This window comes from Lotus japonicus, chromosome 3, assembly GCF_012489685.1.
Source record: "Lotus japonicus ecotype B-129 chromosome 3, LjGifu_v1.2".
NCBI lineage: Eukaryota > Viridiplantae > Streptophyta > Magnoliopsida > Fabales > Fabaceae > Lotus > Lotus japonicus.
Genome location: NC_080043.1, coordinates 72084876 through 72103593, shown reverse-complemented (window position 1 = coordinate 72103593; position 18718 = coordinate 72084876). Strand labels below are relative to the sequence as shown.

Genomic DNA, 18718 nt, shown 5'->3' with positions numbered 1-18718 from the left:
GATTGCAGGGACTTGGTTCCATGCTTCCAAAGATTTAGCATCTCCCATGTTAAGCGTACAGCAAATGTGGTTGCCCATACGTTAGCTGCTAAGGCTTCTGATTTTAATTCTTTTTCATGGTGGGATCATCCACCAAGTTGTATTGCTCTTTCCTTGCTAGCTGACTCAGCTTTTTCTGATTAATAATATGATGAGCTTCCTTTAAAAAAAAAAAAACTAACCAACTTATTATTAAATTCAAACTCAATCAAAACTCACGGTCAAGAACAAAAATTCAAACTCAAAAACTTTTAAAAAATTTAAGTTTCTAACCATACCAACATATATTAAGCGTCGAATCCGTGATATTTTTAGATATTATTTTGTAAATTTTCTAAGATTTTTTTTTTGAACATATATCAATCAATTGTTACATATTAAATTTCAATCTTTTTTTGGTGAAATATTAAATTTCAATTTTAGTTCTAATTCTCGTGAATTAAGATTAGATAAAAAATCAAATCAAATTCGGAAATTTTTTATCTAGATTTATCTTTTATTCTAACATTTTAAGAAATAGATATAAGTCTCTTTTCAAAAAAGATAAATCTTATCTTAATCTCATTCTCTTTTTTTGATACTATCTTAATCTCATTCTCAAAAAGATAAATCTTATCTCTCTATCTCAATCTCATTTTTATTTAAACTAAATGTTTTCTTTGACAATGCGTGTATATATAGATAACTTTTCCTTCTCTGCGAGTCTCCAGTACTCTTCTCTGCCCGTGCCTGATCTCTCTATCTCCGATCCGATTCCATGGCTCTAAAGAAGGATAAGGCTCCCCCACCTTCCTCTAAGCCCGCCAAGTCCGGTGGTGGAAAGCAGAAGAAGAAGAAGAAGTGGAGCAAGGGAAAGCAAAAGGAGAAGGTCAACAACCAGGGCACTTACGACAAGCTCCTCTCTGAGGCACCCAAATTCAAGCTCATCACGCCTTCCATTCTCTCTGATCGTTTAAGGATTAATGGATCACTTGCAAGGAAGGCTATAGGAGAGTTGGTGGCTAGAGATTCAATCAGGATGGTTTCTGCCCATGCAAGTCAGCAAATTTACACTAGAGCTACAAATACCTAGATGTATATAGTGCTGGTCATAATTTGTCTAGTATTGGCAAGACAATTGAAGTAATTTTCCATGTCTTGTTTAAGACGCACATTAGTTTTTTTTTTTTTTTGGCTTAATTGCACTTTTGGTCCACCAACTATGACCTTCCTGTGAAAATCGTCCCTAAACTTCAAAATTAGCAAAAAACGACCCTGAAGTTTACACCCGGTTGCAAAATTGGTTTTTCGTCCAAAATCTAACTGAAAATGATGATATGGCATTTCTATGACCTTCCTGTGAAAATCGTCCCTAAACTTCAAAATTAGCAAAAAAACGACCCTGAAGTTTACACCTGGTTGCAAAATTGGTTTTTCGTCCAAAATCTAACTGAAAATGATGACATGGCATTTCTAAATTAATTTTAACTAAAAATAATAATTTTTTAATTAAATAATAGGCAGGTCTTTTTAAAAAAAATCAAAAGTATTTTTAAGAAATTCAAAAATACCTATTTAGTAATTAATGATTAGTGAATTAGTTAATTAAATCTTCTTCTTTCATCTTAACCCTATTCATCTTCAACTTCTTCTTTCAGAACCCAAATTCCAGAATTTCAGATCCCATCATTCATCTTCTTCATCCCTAAATTAAGAAACAGAACCCATCTCGCCCTTTCCCTGCACCAGAACTCATCCCTAAATTAATTATATGCGTTACACCCTAAATTAATGATTAGAAACAGAACCCATCTTCTCCATCTTGGTTCTGCTCTAGGTTTCACCCTCCGCCACCTCCCTGAGCCAAATATGCGTGGCGAACCAAAATGACGGTGATGAGATGGTGAAGCTTGCGGGCCATGGGGAAAGGGAGGAGCTTGGTGGTTGGTTGTGCAGATCTATGGATGGGCTGACTGGGTTCGATGTGAATTTCGTCATAGCCCTGGGAGCGTTTCATAGCGGCCAAGAGGGAGTTTGACACTGGAGGCTCATCCTTCGTCGGTGAGCTTCTCCACAATGGACAACTCCAGCACACGCAGTTGGAGCTGCGGCGGCGAAGAGAACTTCCCGCCGCGTGGTGGGCCGCAGGCGTCGCGGAGGTTAGAGGATGGCATGGGAAGGAGGGCCGACACGGCGTGGCACCGGAGACGCGCAACTGCCACCGCGTCGTCCAGCGCACGCGCGGCCTCATCCGCGTAGGGAGAACCAAACGCACATTGGTCTGTATCTCACGAGAGGTGATGGTTGGCTTCTTGTTGTACCACTGATTCTCATCTCTCTGTGTTTGTGCACCATAGCAGAACCAAGATGGGTTCTGTTTCTCCTAAAATCGAAGATGGAATAGCCAAATCTGGTTCTACCGCCGCCACCGCTCCTTGGTACCACGTTGTGGTCGTAACTCGTCCCTAGTGGGTTTTGAGAGTTGCAGCAGGGATGAAGTTTTGCGTGATTTGTTTGGGGTGATGATTCTGGGTTCTTCATTCTGGGTTTTGGGTTGATGATAGATTTCAGGAAAAATAACTTAGATTTTATTTTTATGACAAACACTTATTAATTTCCTTTTAATTGGTCAGACAATTTCATCTTGTATATATGCGGTGATGATGATGGGTATTTTGATGATGATTTTGGGAAAGGTTTCAGTGATGATGGTATTTTGATGATGTTAGGGAAAAAGGTTGATGAAAATGCTCTGTAATGTTGAGGAAGATGAAAAAATTTAGTGATTGAATTGTGAATTGTTACGGATTATCTCCGTCACTAGTAGGGATGGCAATGGGTCTAGGACCCATAGGGTACCCGCAAAAAATATCCACTATGGGTAGGGTAAAAACCCGCTAGATGGGTATGAGGTTGGGTATGGGTAATTACCCGCAAAAAGTAGCGGGTATGGGTATTATATACCCAACCCGCCCCATACCCGCACACACATATTATTATTATTATTATTATTATTATTATTATTATTATTATTATTATTTGGTATTATATAACAAATTAACTTAAGCAATAGCTTTCAAACTTACTCTGTTTTAAAAAAGTAGGTGAGTATTTAAGGTATTCATAATCATCACTAATTTACTCCCACTTATTTTTAAAATTTGTAAGTTATTAACCTACAACTTAGGGCTATATTATAAATCTAAATTATAAATTTAAAATTATATCTTTTTCGTTTATTCCTTCTAAAAAAATACGCTTAGTTGAATGATTTTATTTGTTAAGTATTTGAATAATCTTTTGTATTTTTATTAGTGTTTTTTATTTAAAATTGTAGTTGTATTTTTGTTTACTATTAACAAAAATAGTGAAAAATATATTTTGGTTAGCTAAATTGCGGGTAATGGACACGGGTATGGGCAAATAGGTACCCAGAGGATACGTGGACGGGCATTCAAGTTGCTACCCACGCGGGTATGTGGACGGGTACGGGTAATTTTTGAAAACGCGGGTATCGGGATGGGTACTATAGTACCCTACCCAGACCCTACCCATTGCCATCCCTAGTCACTAGTCCCAAAAATAAAAATTCTACTTCTTAATTAAATTATTAATATTTTTCAATTAAAATATTATTAAATAATACCACATCAGCAATCTGTTAGGTTTTGAACGGAAGTTGGACGGAAAACCAATTTTGCAACCGGATGTAAACTTTAGGGTCGTTTTTTGCTAATTTTGAAGTTTGGGGACGATTTTTACAAGAAGACCATAGTTGGGGACCAAAAGTGCAATTAAGCCTATATTTGAAATTTAGGTTGCATTAGTTTGAAAGATGCTAAATCCATGGTTTATTTCTTTTTTATATATCCTTGGTAATAGTTTTGATGACACAGGACTTCTATATCATATCGTTTGGGTATTTTATTATCATGCTTTTTCTTAAATAGATAACTTTTTTTCTGGTCACCAACAGAACACAAAAGCTTCATTAATAAAGATTAAGGATTACAAAGATCAAAAAGAGAACAGCAGGGATTAAAACAAAACCCATAGAGTTTTTCCCTATTACACCCCTGCATGATATATATTGTGTTAACTATTGAGATGACATTCAAAGATATTATACTTTAATTATGAATTTTATCAACCGATTCTTTTAAATTAACTTGAATTTGGTAAGAGGCCACAACAGAGTTTTGAGCTTGGTTCCGGCCACCACCTATTCTTTTTTGTTGTTGTCTGATATTCATAATTTGTTGACATTAATAATTGCTCATCATAAAATCAACTTGCGTGATGCATAATATGGGTGTTTGTTGCTGTGTTTTTCTTTAATTTTCGCAGGTGCACTCGAATCGTACTCCAACTATTTTAGAAAAGTTACTCTTTTTACAGTATTGATATTATTAGTTACCGAATTCGCTATTTTTCTTAGGAACCGCATTCCAATTCGTACGTACGGGTTCGCGGTGCTTTTGCGTATTGGTAATCTTCAATTCGCGTATTGGTACAATGGTACTCTAGAATGGTGTTCCAATACTTTTTCTTAAAAAAAAATTGATTGCTTTTTCGAATGCAAAACATATTAAATGTCTTGAACCACATCCTAACATAGGAAAAGTAACAACGTACAGTTATTTTATATGGAAGATTGCTGGAAAATGAATCATTCGTTACCGAATTTGCTAGTTTTCTTAGGAACCGTCTTCCCATTCGTGTGCTTTGGGGTACTTTTGCGTATTGGTACTCCAGAATGACGTTCCAATACTTTGACTTAAAAAAAAGGCTTAATTGCAACTTTGGTCCCTGACGTTTACCAATTCTACAATTTTAGTCCTCCACCTAATTTAGTTACACAAATGGTCCCTGACATTGCTGCCCGTTTGCAATGTTGGTCCTGTCGTTTATTTGTTAACGGAGGAGGCTTACGTGGATGTCCAATTGGAGAGAGAAAGAAGGACTGAAGAGAAAGGGAAGCACGTGAGTTGCACATGAGACCTGCAACGATCATCTTCTACCCTCTTCCTCCTTAAAAAACAGAGCACCGTGAGGAAGATGTTTCGAAGCTTGAGATTTAGCGAAAATTGAAGAGATAAAGAACGAACGAGTCCCTAGAGGCGAGGAAGAAGGTTGAATCAGTTGCTGGTCTCTTTCTCTCTCTAATTCAACTTTCACATCAGCTAAGTGACAATCCGCGTAAACCTTCTCCATTAACAAACAAACGGTAGGACCAACGTTGCAGACTGTCAGCAAAGTCAAGGACCATCTGTGTAATTAAATTAGGTGGGGGACTAAAATCGTGGAATTGGTAAACGTCAACGACCAAAGTTGCAATTAAGCCTAAAAAAAATTGATTGCTTGTTGGAATGCAAAACATATTAAGGGTCTGTTTTGATTGCAGTTTTAGTTTTCAATTTTTAAAATAATTTTCTGAAGAAGAAAATGTTTGAATAACATGTTTTCCAACATTTATAAAACTAATATCTGAAAACTAAAAATTGAAACTGAAAACATTTTTTAGCTGTTTTGGTTTTTTTGTTTTAAAAACTGAAAATGAGAGCTGTTTTCAAAAACAGTTTTTGAAAACAGGTCGTAACAAACAGGTTTTCAGTTTGGTCCCTTTTGTGGTGCCTCTTCCCAGGCGCAGGTATGGTGCCTCTGCCTATTTGGACCAGTAAGAATGTGGCATGTATTAAATGAGTTGACTTTTTTTTTTGAAATGAATTAAAATAATAGGAAATGATTTTCAGAAAATATGGGTTTATAAAAATAAAATATTTATTAATTTGCTAACAGGTCCCTCAGTTAATTATTTACCACAGTAAAAGTAATTCCCTCATTTGAATTGATATGACTATTGATGTTCCCTCTGCTTTGATAACTGATACACTTCAATATTTTCATCATTTCTCAACACCATCTTCATCCTTCCCAAAGCAGAACATTCTAGAGAAAGAGAAGTGTGAGAGACTGAGTGGCGGAGACGACGAGAGTGATCGACGGTGACCGACGGTGGAACGGCGGTGGAACGCGACGACGTGAGAGAAGAAGGCGACGGTGATCTTCGCGATTTCAACATCACGGTATGTTCTCCATCTTTTCTTTTCGTTGTTTTGATCTTCAAGTATTCTCTTCTGGGTTTCGATCTTAATGAAAGAATGGTTTTTTTTTCCCAGGGTTTGTGTTCTGATATCGTTCTTCTATCTTTTTCTGAGTTAAAGTTTTGATGTTTTGATGTTTACGGTTATTTTTCATAACTTGTAATCACAATGATTCCGAATAGGCTGTAGATTTGAAAATCAACCTTGTATATCACATGCATGTTGTTCCCCTTTCTTTGTCTGCATTAAAGGTTTGATTTTTATGTTGTTTATGGTATGTAAATTTGTTCTGGAACCTTGTTTATCACATGAGTGTTCTTTTTTGTGGGATTGAACCATATTTTTATGTTGATATAGAATTTTAAACGTCTGTGTTCACATTCTTATTCTGTGCTTTGAACTGATTATTTGTGTTTTTGAAGAGATGAGTCATACAAGTGCTTATGGCCCTTACACACCTGGTTTCAATACTGTGATAAAGTTAAACCTGGTAATTTTTTGCTCCTTCCATTTGAATTGGTATAATTATATGGTTTAAACATCAATTTTAATAAGTTTTATTGGAAAAACATTAGGATGACGTGGAAGTTCTATTAGAGTTTATTGCACAATACAAATCTATGCTGGGAAATCATGTTGTGATTAGGGATCTTGTAGGGGGGAAGTTCACCTTTCAGTTGGTTGTGGGTAATAATGGAGGTTTGCTCATTGGTGATGTGGACAATTTTGTAAAAAGGTATGATTTGAAACGAAATCATTGGGTAGATTTCTCCTATTGTGGAAAGAACAAGTTTTTTATCAGGATATTTGATGGAATGATGAATCAAATAAGCTATGATGCCGGCCCTTCTGTAAGGCAACCTAATGTTGGGAGTTCAGGTAAGAATGGTGAAGAGGTGGTTGTGGCTGATGTTGGTGATAAGGATGAAGTTAGTGGGGAAGTTCCAGTGGCTGATGTTGGTGATAAGGTTGAAGTTTGTGGGGAAGTTGCAGTTCCAGTGGCTGATGTTGGTGATAAGGATGAAGATGGTGTGGAAGTTCCCGTTCCAGTGGCTGATGTTGGTGGGGAGATTCTAGTAGCTGATGTTGGTGGGCAGTTTATGGATGTGGATAACATTGAAGAGAATGATGTAATTGTGATATCAAGTAATGATGAGGAGGATGATGGAATTGTGCAATTAAGTGATGAGGAGGAGGATGATGGAATTATGCAATTGAGTGATGGTGAGGAGGATGATGGTGTGGAGAGGGTTATTCTTAATTTTGATAAGGTCATAAGCAGGTCTGATTCTGGTGGAGACCAGTGTTGAAAGATGTTTTACCACTCTACGTTTGAATCTCTCAAGACTCAATTGTAGTATAGTAAAGGGTTTTGTCGTATCCACAAGGAGGTGTAATACATACGCCGTTCAATAGTTCACAAACTTAAATGATGGATTCATAAGAGATTGATTGATTATACATGAAACTGAATGAAAAGCAAATAAACTAACAGAGAAACAACAGGTATGAGGAATTGTTGGGATTAGACTTCATTGTTTGACCTTTTTGCATTCTAGTGATTCAAATACATAACATGTTCAAGCATATGATTCATCTACACCAATTCAACCCTACATCATCAATGTCTCGCATGAGTGGATATCAATAACTCTATAATCCTAAACATTGATGTCTCACATTATTAAGAAAGATAGTTATCATGAAGTTTAGGTGTTTAAGTGACTAACAAACCTAACTCTATGTCTAGCAATTAGGATTATTAGGTAATTAACACTAGTTCGGACTCGAAACGTTGTAGCTTTCGCTCACAAGTCGAATCAAACAAAATACCCTAGGTGATCAATCTAAGATATAGCATGAAGATCAAGAGAAAATCACTAAATCAACAACTAGAAACATGCTTTATATTGAGGAGAATCACATAGATAGCATAAGTATCATACAACTACATCAAATCCCAACAAAAGAGAGATTAACTATCCATTTTCATGGGAAAATGGATAGCTTTACAAATAAAGAAGAAGAATTAGAAGAACCGAAATCGTCGCGATGTCTCGCCGCCGAATCCGATACCCAAGCCTCTTCTCTAGCCTCCTAAGCCTCTCCTTGTCTCTCAAGTGTTTCCCTTTTTTAGGGTTCTACTCTCCTCCAGTTCCCTCGTCAAAATCTGAAAATGACCTTTTTATAATGTGCTATCGAGTGCCAGAGCGCTGAGCGCCCCTTTTTGGCCGCTCAGCGGCCAGTTACTTAAAAGGAAGGTTTCTGGAACCGCCATGGGCGCTGGGCGGCCTCTGCAACCCGCTGGGCGCCCTGTACATCTTCAAAGTCCATTTTTCTTGCCAAAACATGCCCTCTTCCTTGAATTTTCAATCCTACAATACAAGTTGAGATTAAAACAAACTTAAGCACATTTTAGCCTAATGTTTACCTATCAATAAGTTCTAATAAAAAAAGTAGGATTTGATCAAGATTTCTCATGAATTTACAAAGATAAGTGTCTAAATTACTCATCAAAACTAGGTAAAATTGGCACTTATCAACTCCCCCCAACTTAGCACTTTGTTTGTCCTCAAACAAAAGGCAAAGACTTAAATCAAACAAACATGACTTAAACTTTTTCAAAGCTCAATTTGCAAGATCTCACAAAGATTGAATCAATGATCCAAAACAGAAACATGATGCCCACAAGAGAATGCATGACATTAATACAACTACTTATTCAACCCGAAACTCAATAGACATGTTGTTCCTTTGTTGTCATCAATTTTGTTAAAAACAACCTGATGTCCTAGCCGATGTTGTGACATCTGCCTTGATGAAGGCCAGGACATCCGCCCCTGCTGGCATGCAAGTGGGTCCCTTGTGGTTATGCTTTATGGTGTGATCTGTGCTTACTTGAAGGTCAAGTAACTGTGTGTTGGGAGCCAGTTGCGGGTTGTTATTGTTGAAGCAAATCTGTGATTAAAAAGATTTGTTTCTATTTTTACTTGTTGATCACTCATATCAGATCTTGAAAGATTCTCTGCTGATATGAGTTGGATCAAAGTGTTCTTCAGCCCAAAGAAACCCTAGCCGTCTCTGCTGAAGTATATATTGACAAAGACCTGAAGCTTGAAGTTGATCGAGAGAATTACCTTGAAGATCAAGTGTTCTTAAGAGTGTAAGTTGTTCTTTGTCTTTGTTAGTTGTGAACTCGTCTTGCTCACTGATTCTATAAAGTGAGACTGAGTTCTGTGTTGTGTTTGAGTGTCAAACAAACTCTGTGTTATTGTTGTTCTCCGATCACTGTGGCAGTGATTGAGGAAAAGTGAGAGGGGCTCTCATACTTAGGCTGTGGTTCTAAGTAGAATACCACTGGGTAGATTAGGTTAAGAACAATGAACTTGATGTGTTCATGTGGGTCTGTAATACCTAGTTCTTGAGATAGTGGAATTCCTTTTCATTGGGCGAAAGCTAACCAGACGTAGGTGTAGTTTCACCGAACTGGGTTAACAACTTCCTGTGTCTTGTTTCCTTTTAGTTGTTTGTTGTTTTGTGTTCAGGTCTTTCAGTTGTATGATGTTCTAATCGATTGTCCCAGCATCGTGCAGGACATTTGTTCTAAGGGATCTAGAATTTCAATTGGCATCAGAGCAGGCACCCCTGTTCTGTGTGGGTGAGCTCCAGGGAGATATTTTCTTGATCTCATGGACAATAAGGAGGGATGATCGATCAACAGGCCACCAATCCTGGATGGCTCCAATTATGATTACTGGAAGGTTCGAATGATAGCCTTTCTCAAGTCTATTGATATCAAAACTTGGAAGGCTGTTGTCAAAGGCTGGAAGCATCCTGTCAAAGCTCAAGCAGAAGGAAGTACATCTACTCCTGAAGAAAAACCTGAGGATGAATGGACAAGTGCTGAAGAAGAAGCTTCTCTGGCAAACTCAAAAGCAATGAATGCTATCTTCAATGCTGTGGACAAAAACATGTTTAGATTGATTAATACTTGCACTGTTGCCAAAGATGCTTGGGAGATTTTGAAAACAGCACATGAAGGTACAACCAGGGTGAGGATGTCTAGACTCCAGATGCTTACTACTCGTTTTGAGAACTTGACAATGACAGAAGATGAGACTATTTCTGAATATCACATGCGTGTGCGTGATCTGTCAAATGCTTCATTTGCTCTGGGAGAACCTATGTCAGATGAAAAGCTTGTGAGGAAAATCTTGAGGTCTGTAACCAGCAAGTTTGCAATGAAGGTCACTGCTATTGAAGAAGCTCAAGATATCAGCAGTTTGAAAGTGGATGAGCTGATTGGTTCTCTGCAGACTTATGAGTTAAAGTTGGGTGAAAAACCTGAAAAGAAGACCAAAAGCATTGCTTTTGTATCCAACACCACTGAAGGAGATGATGCTGATAGTGAAAGTGAGAATCTATCTGAAGCTCTGGTCCTTCTTGCTAGAAAATTCAACAGAGCTCTAAGGAAGATAGACAGAAGGACTAGGCCAAATGTCCAGGACATTAATAAGTCAGACAACTATAAAACCTACAATTCCCAGCGAAAGGTCAAAGAAGAGGACAAATCAGGCCAAAACAAGGGTGTTCAGTGTCATGAATGTGAGGGTTATGGTCACATTAGATCTGAGTGTGCAACCTACTTGAAGAAACAGAAGAAAGGCATGGTAGTGACATGGTCAGATGAAGATACTGAGGATGAGGAAGAATTATCTGTCAACAAGGTTAATGCTTTCTCAGGGGCTGTCAATGACTCAGATTCCAGTGGTGATGAAATGACATTTGAGGATTTGGAAGAGACTTACAAACTCCTACATGTTAAATGGAAGGAAACTTGCAAACATCTGAAGGAGCAAGAAGATGAGATGAAACAAGTTAAGACTGAAAATGAAAACCTAAGGGAGACCATTGATAAACTGCAAGATGATTTGGATAAATGGAACTCAAAATTAAAGGATGTTGAAACTGTTGAAAAAGCCAAGCTTCTGTTAACCATAGCTGATCTTCAAGAGAAAGTAGCTACATTGACAGCCAAACTGGAAAATACCTACAAGTCAGTGCGTATGCTGAATAGTGGATCTAATATGCTTGAAGAGATTCTGGAAGAAACAAGCAAGCAAGGAAAGAGTGTTAAAGGCATTGGTTTCAGTTACCAGTCTGGGAGTAGAGGAAATCAGAAAGCATCAAGGAAGTTTGTAAGAGCTAAAGAAAACTCTGAGTTTAAAAACCCAGAGAACTATCAGAGGTCAAGCCCGATGTCACAACATATGCCTCAACATCCTACTACTCAGAAGGCTACTGCTCAAATTCCATGGAGATGTCATTATTGTGGTAGGTTTGGTCACATTAAGCCCTACTGCTTCAAGCTATACGGATATCCTCAGATCCAGAAGGTTCTCAAGACATCTAAGAGAGCTTGGGTACCCAAAGGAGAAGTTTCATGTCTTATAGCACACACATCTTTTAGAGTCTCATCAAGTGAAGACTGGTATTTTGATAGTGGCTGCTCAAAACACATGACTGGGAATAAGGAGTATCTGGAAAATCTCAAGGAATACTCCAGTAAATCAGTCACCTTTGGAGATGGGGCTAAAGGAAAAATCAAAGGCATTGGGAAGTTGGTAAACACTGGATCTCCTAGTCTGAACAACGTTCTTCTTGTCAAGGGGTTGACAGCAAATCTAATCAGTATAAGTCAGTTGTGTGATCAAGATCTAGATGTGAAGTTTAGCAAGACTGAATGCATGGTTACCACTAGTGATCAAGAGATTGTGATGAGAGGTGTCAGGTCCAAAGACAATTGCTACATGTGGATTCCACAAAAGAAAGCCCAAGTGTCTAGATGTTTGATATCAAAAGTGGATGAGTTGAATCTATGGCACCAACGTTTAGGTCACATCAATCTCAAGAGTATGCAGAAAGTTATCTCTAAAGATGCTGTACGAGGGCTACCAAAACTGAAAATAGATGAAGAAAAGATATGTGGAGAATGCAAGATTGGAAAGCTGACCAAAACATCTCATGCAAAGCTTCAGCATCCAACTACAACAAAAGTCCTTGAACTTCTTCACATGGACTTGATGGGACCCATGCAGGTAGAAAGTCTAGGAGGTAAGAAATATGTTTATGTCTGTGTTGATGATTATTCCAGGTTCACATGGATTGACTTCATGAAGGAAAAATCAGAAACCTTTGACATATTCAGAAGGCTATGTCTGAAACTTCAAACTGAGAAGAATTGCTCTATAGTAAGAATCAGAAGTGATCATGGAAGAGAGTTTGAGAACTCCAAATTATCTGACTTCTGTGATTCAGAAGGAATAAGCCATGAATTCTCAGCTCCAATTACACCTCAGCAGAATGGAATTGTTGAAAGGAAAAACAGGACTCTTCAAGAATCCACCAGGGTTATGCTTCATGCAAGGAAGATTTCCAACAAGTTCTGGGCAGAAGCCATGAATACAGCCTGTTACATTCACAATAGAGTAACCATTAGAGCTGGAACCACAGTCACTCTATATGAACTCTGGAAAGGAAGGAAGCCAACTGTGAAACACTTTCATATCTTTGGGAGTAAATGTTATATTCTGGCTGATCGTGAACAAAGAAGAAAGCTAGATCCTAAGAGTGATGAAGGAATTTTCATGGGATACTCTACAAACAGCAAAGCTTACAGAGTGTACAATTCCCGAACAAAGGTAATGATGGAATCTGTAAATGTCTCTATTGATGATCAACCAAATGAAAGAGAAGACACTGGTGCAACTGAAGATGATGATGGTCCACATGTCACAGCCGATGTCCCAACTATTGACCTCGACATTGAATCAGAAACAAGTTCTGATGAGCAAGATCACCAGATGACCCCTGCACATAAAGCTCCATCGATCAGAATTCAAAAGAATCATCCTCAAGAGAATATTATTGGTGACCTCAAAGAAGGAGTTACTACCAGGGCTAGAAGCTACATTGCTCATGAATGTTTTATATCCAAGGTAGAACCCAAGAATGTCAAGGAGGCTCTGACAGATGAATACTGGATAAATGCTATGCAAGAAGAACTTGATCAATTCAGAAGAAATGAAGTATGGGATCTCATTCCTAGGCCTGAGGGAGTAAACATCATAGGAACCAAGTGGATTTTCAAGAACAAGTCAGATGAGAATGGTGTAGTAACTAGAAACAAAGCAAGACTGGTGGCTCAAGGATATACTCAGATTGAAGGAGTAGACTTTGATGAAACCTTTGCTCCAGTGGCTAGGTTGGAATCCATAAGACTTTTGCTTGGTGTTGCTTGTCTTTTGAAGTTCAGATTATTCCAAATGGATGTCAAAAGTGCTTTTCTAAATGGTTATCTGAATGAGGAAGTTTATGTTGAACAGCCAAAGGGATTCACAGATCCACATCATCCTGAACATGTCTACAAACTCAAGAAAGCCTTGTATGGATTAAAACAGGCTCCTAGAGCTTGGTATGAACGTCTTACAGAGTTTCTGGTGAGCAATGGTTATTGCAAGGGAGGAATAGACAAGACACTATTTGTGAGAAATGAAAGAGGAAAACTCATGATTGCACAAATATATGTTGATGATATTGTGTTTGGTGGGATGTCGAACACGATGGTGGAACATTTTGTCCAACAAATGAAGTCAGAGTTTGAGATGAGCTTAGTTGGTGAATTGAACTACTTTCTGGGACTTCAGATCAAACAAATGGAAGACTCAATGTTTATTTCCCAGAGTAAGTATGCTAGGGGCATCGTCAAGAAATTTGGACTTGAAAAATCTGGACATAAAAGGACTCCTGCTGCTACACATATCAAGCTGTCTAAAGACAATCAGGGAGAGGATGTTGATCAAAGCTTATATAGAAGCATGATTGGAAGTTTGTTGTACCTCACTGCTAGCAGACCTGACATTACCTTTGCTGTTGGTGCTTGTGCAAGATATCAAGCTGCTCCAAAGACCAGTCATCTCTTACAAGTGAAAAGAATCATTAAGTACATAAATGGTACTTGTGACTATGGGATTCTTTATACAAATGATACTAATTCTTCTCTTGTAGGGTATTGTGATGCAGATTGGGCAGGGAGTGCTGATGATAGAAAGAGTACATCTGGAGGGTGTTTCTTCTTTGGAAACAACTTAATTTCTTGGTTTAGCAAGAAGCAAAACTGCGTGTCTTTATCCACAGCTGAAGCTGAATATATAGCTGCTGGAAGCAGTTGTACTCAGCTTATTTGGATGAAGCAGATGCTCAAGGAATACGAAGTTGAGCAAGATGTCATGACATTGTACTGTGACAATTTGAGTGCTATCAATATTGCCAAGAACCCTATACAACATAGCAGAACCAAACACATAGATATCAGACATCACTTCATCAGGGAATTAGTGGAGGATAAAATTGTTACTTTGGAACATGTCCCCACAGAGAGACAATTGGCTGACATCTTTACCAAACCCTTAGATGCTGCTACATTTGACAAATTAAGAGGAAATCTTGGGATTTGCCTCTTCGAAGAAGCATAGCAATTAAAGCCCCTTTTCTGTCTAACGGCTAGTTTCCTCGTAACTACCATTGACTGCCGTTGTGACATCATTGCTTCCTTCTCACTCAACTGCTATATAATCATCACCAATGACTTCATCACAATCTCACCACAAGTTGCCAATCTTGCTCTAACAATTTCTGATTCTCATCACTTACATTTCTCTCAATTTCTTGTTTTTGTTCGTTTGCTTTACCAGTTCATCATGTCTTCAAGCAAGCAAGAGTCTGTGAAAGGAAAGATAGAGAGAACTGCTGGTGGTGCTAGGGTTATGGGTTTGCACACAAGTTCTTCCTCTCAATCTAAGAAGAACTCAAGAACTCCTTCCAAGAAGCACTACAAGTCTCGTGCAACCCCAATGCAAAACCCAGAAGCCCCTGTGCCTGAGGAAGTCTCCAATACTTCTGTCTCTGCAAATGTTGAAGACGATGTCGCGACATTGTCTGATAAGCATGCCAAGGAAGTTTCACTCTCAAAGGATTCTTCCTCTTCATCCAAGAGTTCTGATTCCAAGGCTGCAAACTCAATGGATGCTTTGTCAGAGGAATCGATGAAGACCCCTCCTATTGTTCATGATGTATCTGATGATGAAGATTCAGAGGATGTGCCTCTGGCGAGTGTTGCTGCCAGAATGCTTAAGCGAAGAAGAGCATCTGTTGAAGAAACCCCTGTTGTCAAGAAGAAGAAAACCAAGATCACTACTGGATCTTCAAAATCAAGGGCAACCGATGCGTCACGGAAAGGCAAGCAGAAAGCTGTGGAATCATCAGGGAAGAAAGCCAAGAAGACTACTGGGAAAAAGCATAAAGTTTCCAGAATTGATTTGGAGACTGAATCAGATGTTGAAGGCGATGTCCTGGACATCACTGCCTCTGAGAAGAAAATGTTCTCTGGTAAGCGTATTCCCTCAGATATTCCTAATGTTCCTCTAGATAATGTGTCTATTCATGCTCCAGAAAATGCCTTCAAATGGAAATATGTCTATCAAAGACGTGTTGCCAAAGAAAGGGAGATTGATTCTGATGTGTTAGCCTGCAAAGAGATCATTGCCTTGATAGCAAAAGCAGGGTTGAGGCAGACTGTGATGAACATAGGAAAATGTTATGACAAGTTTGTGAAGGAATTTATTGTCAATCTCTCTGATGATGTTAATAATTCTGCCAGTCCTGAATTCAGGAAAGTGTTTGTCAGGGGTAAGTGTGTGAATTTCTCTCCTGCTATCATCAACCAAACCCTTGGAAGAAGTGTGGTTGAATTTGTTGAAGAAGAACTTTCTCTGGATACGGTTGCTGAGGAATTGACTGCTGGAAGAGTAAAGAAGTGGCCTGCTAAGAAGCTTCTGTCAACTGGGGTTCTGAGTGTGAAGTATGCTATTTTGAATAGGATTGGAGTGGTGAATTGGGTTCCCTCTAACCATACTTCTGCTGTTTCTGCTATGCTTTCCAAGCTTCTCTATCGCATTGGGACTGAAATTTCTTATGACTTTGGCAACTTTGTGTTTTCCCAAACTTTGAAGCATGCAGATACATGTGCAGTGAAACTCCCCATCTCTTTTCCTTCTTTACTGACTGCTATCATTCTGAAACAACATCCTAATATCCTCACTGTTGATGATGTTCCTGTGCCCAAAGGCCCTCCCATCACCTTGGACCAACGGTTGTTCCTGGACCCTCATGTCCTGGACATTGATCTGCCATCCAGTAGGACATCTGTTCCTGCCTCTATGTCTGCCTCAGGCACTCACAGTGTCATTGCTGAACTTGAGGCCATTTCCAAGGAACTTCAAGAGACGATCAGGATTGCTGCTGCTAGGAAGATTAAGGTGGATGCTCTCATTCAAACTCTCCAGGGGGAAGCTGGTCAAGAGGGTGAGCATACAGCTGATGCTGAGAGGGAAGAATCTGCAGAAAATGATGAGGAACACTCCTCTTCTTCTGGTGTTTAGTGCATCTCCAAGTTGATTTTTAGTTGGCCTTGGTTAAATTCTTTCCATCTTTGCCAAATTTGTGCTAAAAAGGGGGAGTAGTAGTTTGTTGTGGTTTGTTTTTTTTAAGACTTGGTATTCTGGTTATGTTATGTAATAAGTATGCAGTTTTGTCAAGACAAGACCAGTTCAGGAGATATTTTATGTTCAAGTGTTCAAGTGCTACAAGCTAGCTTCTGTTCAAGTAGTACCAAGTGTGCTTGCTTAGTTTGTACTGTGTTGCATATGGGTTCTATATACTTTATGCAGTGTTTATTTGGATGCATCTTTTGAGGGGGAGTTCCTCCATGTTTTGGCTGTTGTGGATGCATTGGTTTGAGGGGGAGTATTTCTGCTGCTGACTCTGATGATTTTGATATTTTTTCCCTCTCTGGTAGTGAAGTTGTTTTTAGTCAAAATTTGACAAAGGGGGAGATTGTTGTTCCTTTGTTGTCATCAATTTTGTTAAAAACAACCTGATGTCCTAGCCGATGTTGTGACATCTGCCTTGATGAAGGCCAGGACATCCGCCCCTGCTGGCATGCAAGTGGGTCCCTTGTGGTTATGCTTTATGGTGTGATCTGTGCTTACTTGAAGGTCAAGTAACTGTGTGTTGGGAGCCAGTTGCGGGTTGTTATTGTTGAAGCAAATCTGTGATTAAAAAGATTTGTTTCTATTTTTACTTGTTGATCACTCATATCAGATCTTGAAAGATTCTCTGCTGATATGAGTTGGATCAAAGTGTTCTTCAGCCCAAAGAAACCCTAGCCGTCTCTGCTGAAGTATATATTGACAAAGACCTGAAGCTTGAAGTTGATCGAGAGAATTACCTTGAAGATCAAGTGTTCTTAAGAGTGTAAGTTGTTCTTTGTCTTTGTTAGTTGTGAACTCGTCTTGCTCACTGATTCTATAAAGTGAGACTGAGTTCTGTGTTGTGTTTGAGTGTCAAACAAACTCTGTGTTATTGTTGTTCACCGATCACTGTGGCAGTGATTGAGGAAAAGTGAGAGGGGCTCTCATACTTAGGCTGTGGTTCTAAGTAGAATACCACTGGGTAGATTAGGTTAAGAACAATGAACTTGATGTGTTCATGTGGGTCTGTAATACCTAGTTCTTGAGATAGTGGAATTCCTTTTCATTGGGCGAAAGCTAACCAGACGTAGGTGTAGTTTCACCGAACTGGGTTAACAACTTCCTGTGTCTTGTTTCCTTTTAGTTGTTTGTTGTTTTGTGTTCAGGTCTTTCAGTTGTATGATGTTCTAATCGATTGTCCCAGCATCGTGCAGGACATTTGTTCTAAGGGATCTAGAATTTCAAGACATACAATCAATTACTCTTGATCAGGGAACCACTCAATCAAGCCAAGATATAACATGTAAATCAGGAAAGGTCAGTGTTTCACTCATATGCATCACTAAATCACAGAAGTCAAGATTGTTACCTGTCTCCACAATCATCAAAGCTACATGTTCAATCAAGGATCACTAAGGTCTTTATAGGGTTGTAATGAGGCTAGGCTTCAACGAGTTTGGTTTTTCAGATATACAATGGAACTCAATAAACCAAGAGAGCAATCAAGGCTAACTTTCATGATACACACTCCTTTTTTTATTTGAAAACCAACTTCTTCTTCACCTTTTTCTTTGAATTTCACCCTTTTGTTCTTTCATCAATCTCTTCTTTATTCTCTTTTTGCTCTTTTGGCTTTTTCTCCTTTTTTTTTTTTTTCTTTCTCTTTTGAAGTATAAGCAGATTTGACAATATTTACAAAGAGATTGAATCTGAAATCGCACAGAAACTTTAGCACAAGAGCCTTCTCCCCCCAACTTGCATACAACCCACAGTAAGAATGCTCTCTTTGCTTATTAAGCTTAGAAAAATTGTTTTTCTTTGAGGCTCAAGGGTCATAATCAAGAACAATACAAAAATCTTCAAATTTATGGCTCAAAGGGATAACAAATGATTTTAATTGACATAGGTAGGCTATTTGGCTAAGTAGCTATATATACAGAACAAAACATGCCTTGATCCTTTCCCAGAAATTCCATGCAACCAATGTTCGTAAGAGACTCAAACAAA

At 38.6% G+C, this 18718-nt stretch overlaps 1 protein-coding gene across 1 annotated transcript; it reads left to right on the top strand.

Moving 5' to 3' along the window:
• The first annotated feature begins 719 nt into the window (after window positions 1–719).
• Window positions 720–1370, top strand: LOC130742512 (40S ribosomal protein S25-2-like). Its single transcript, XM_057594609.1, has one exon. The coding sequence runs from the start codon at window positions 797–799 to the stop codon at window positions 1109–1111; it is 315 nt and encodes a 104-aa protein (XP_057450592.1). The 5' UTR covers window positions 720–796; the 3' UTR covers window positions 1112–1370.
• Window positions 1371–18718: the final 17348 nt, after the last annotated feature.

Bases quoted from the DNA above. Each gene is read 5' to 3' on its own strand.
- LOC130742512 (XM_057594609.1), top strand. From the start codon at position 797: ATGGCTCTAAAGAAGGATAAGGCTCCCCCACCTTCCTCTAAGCCCGCC.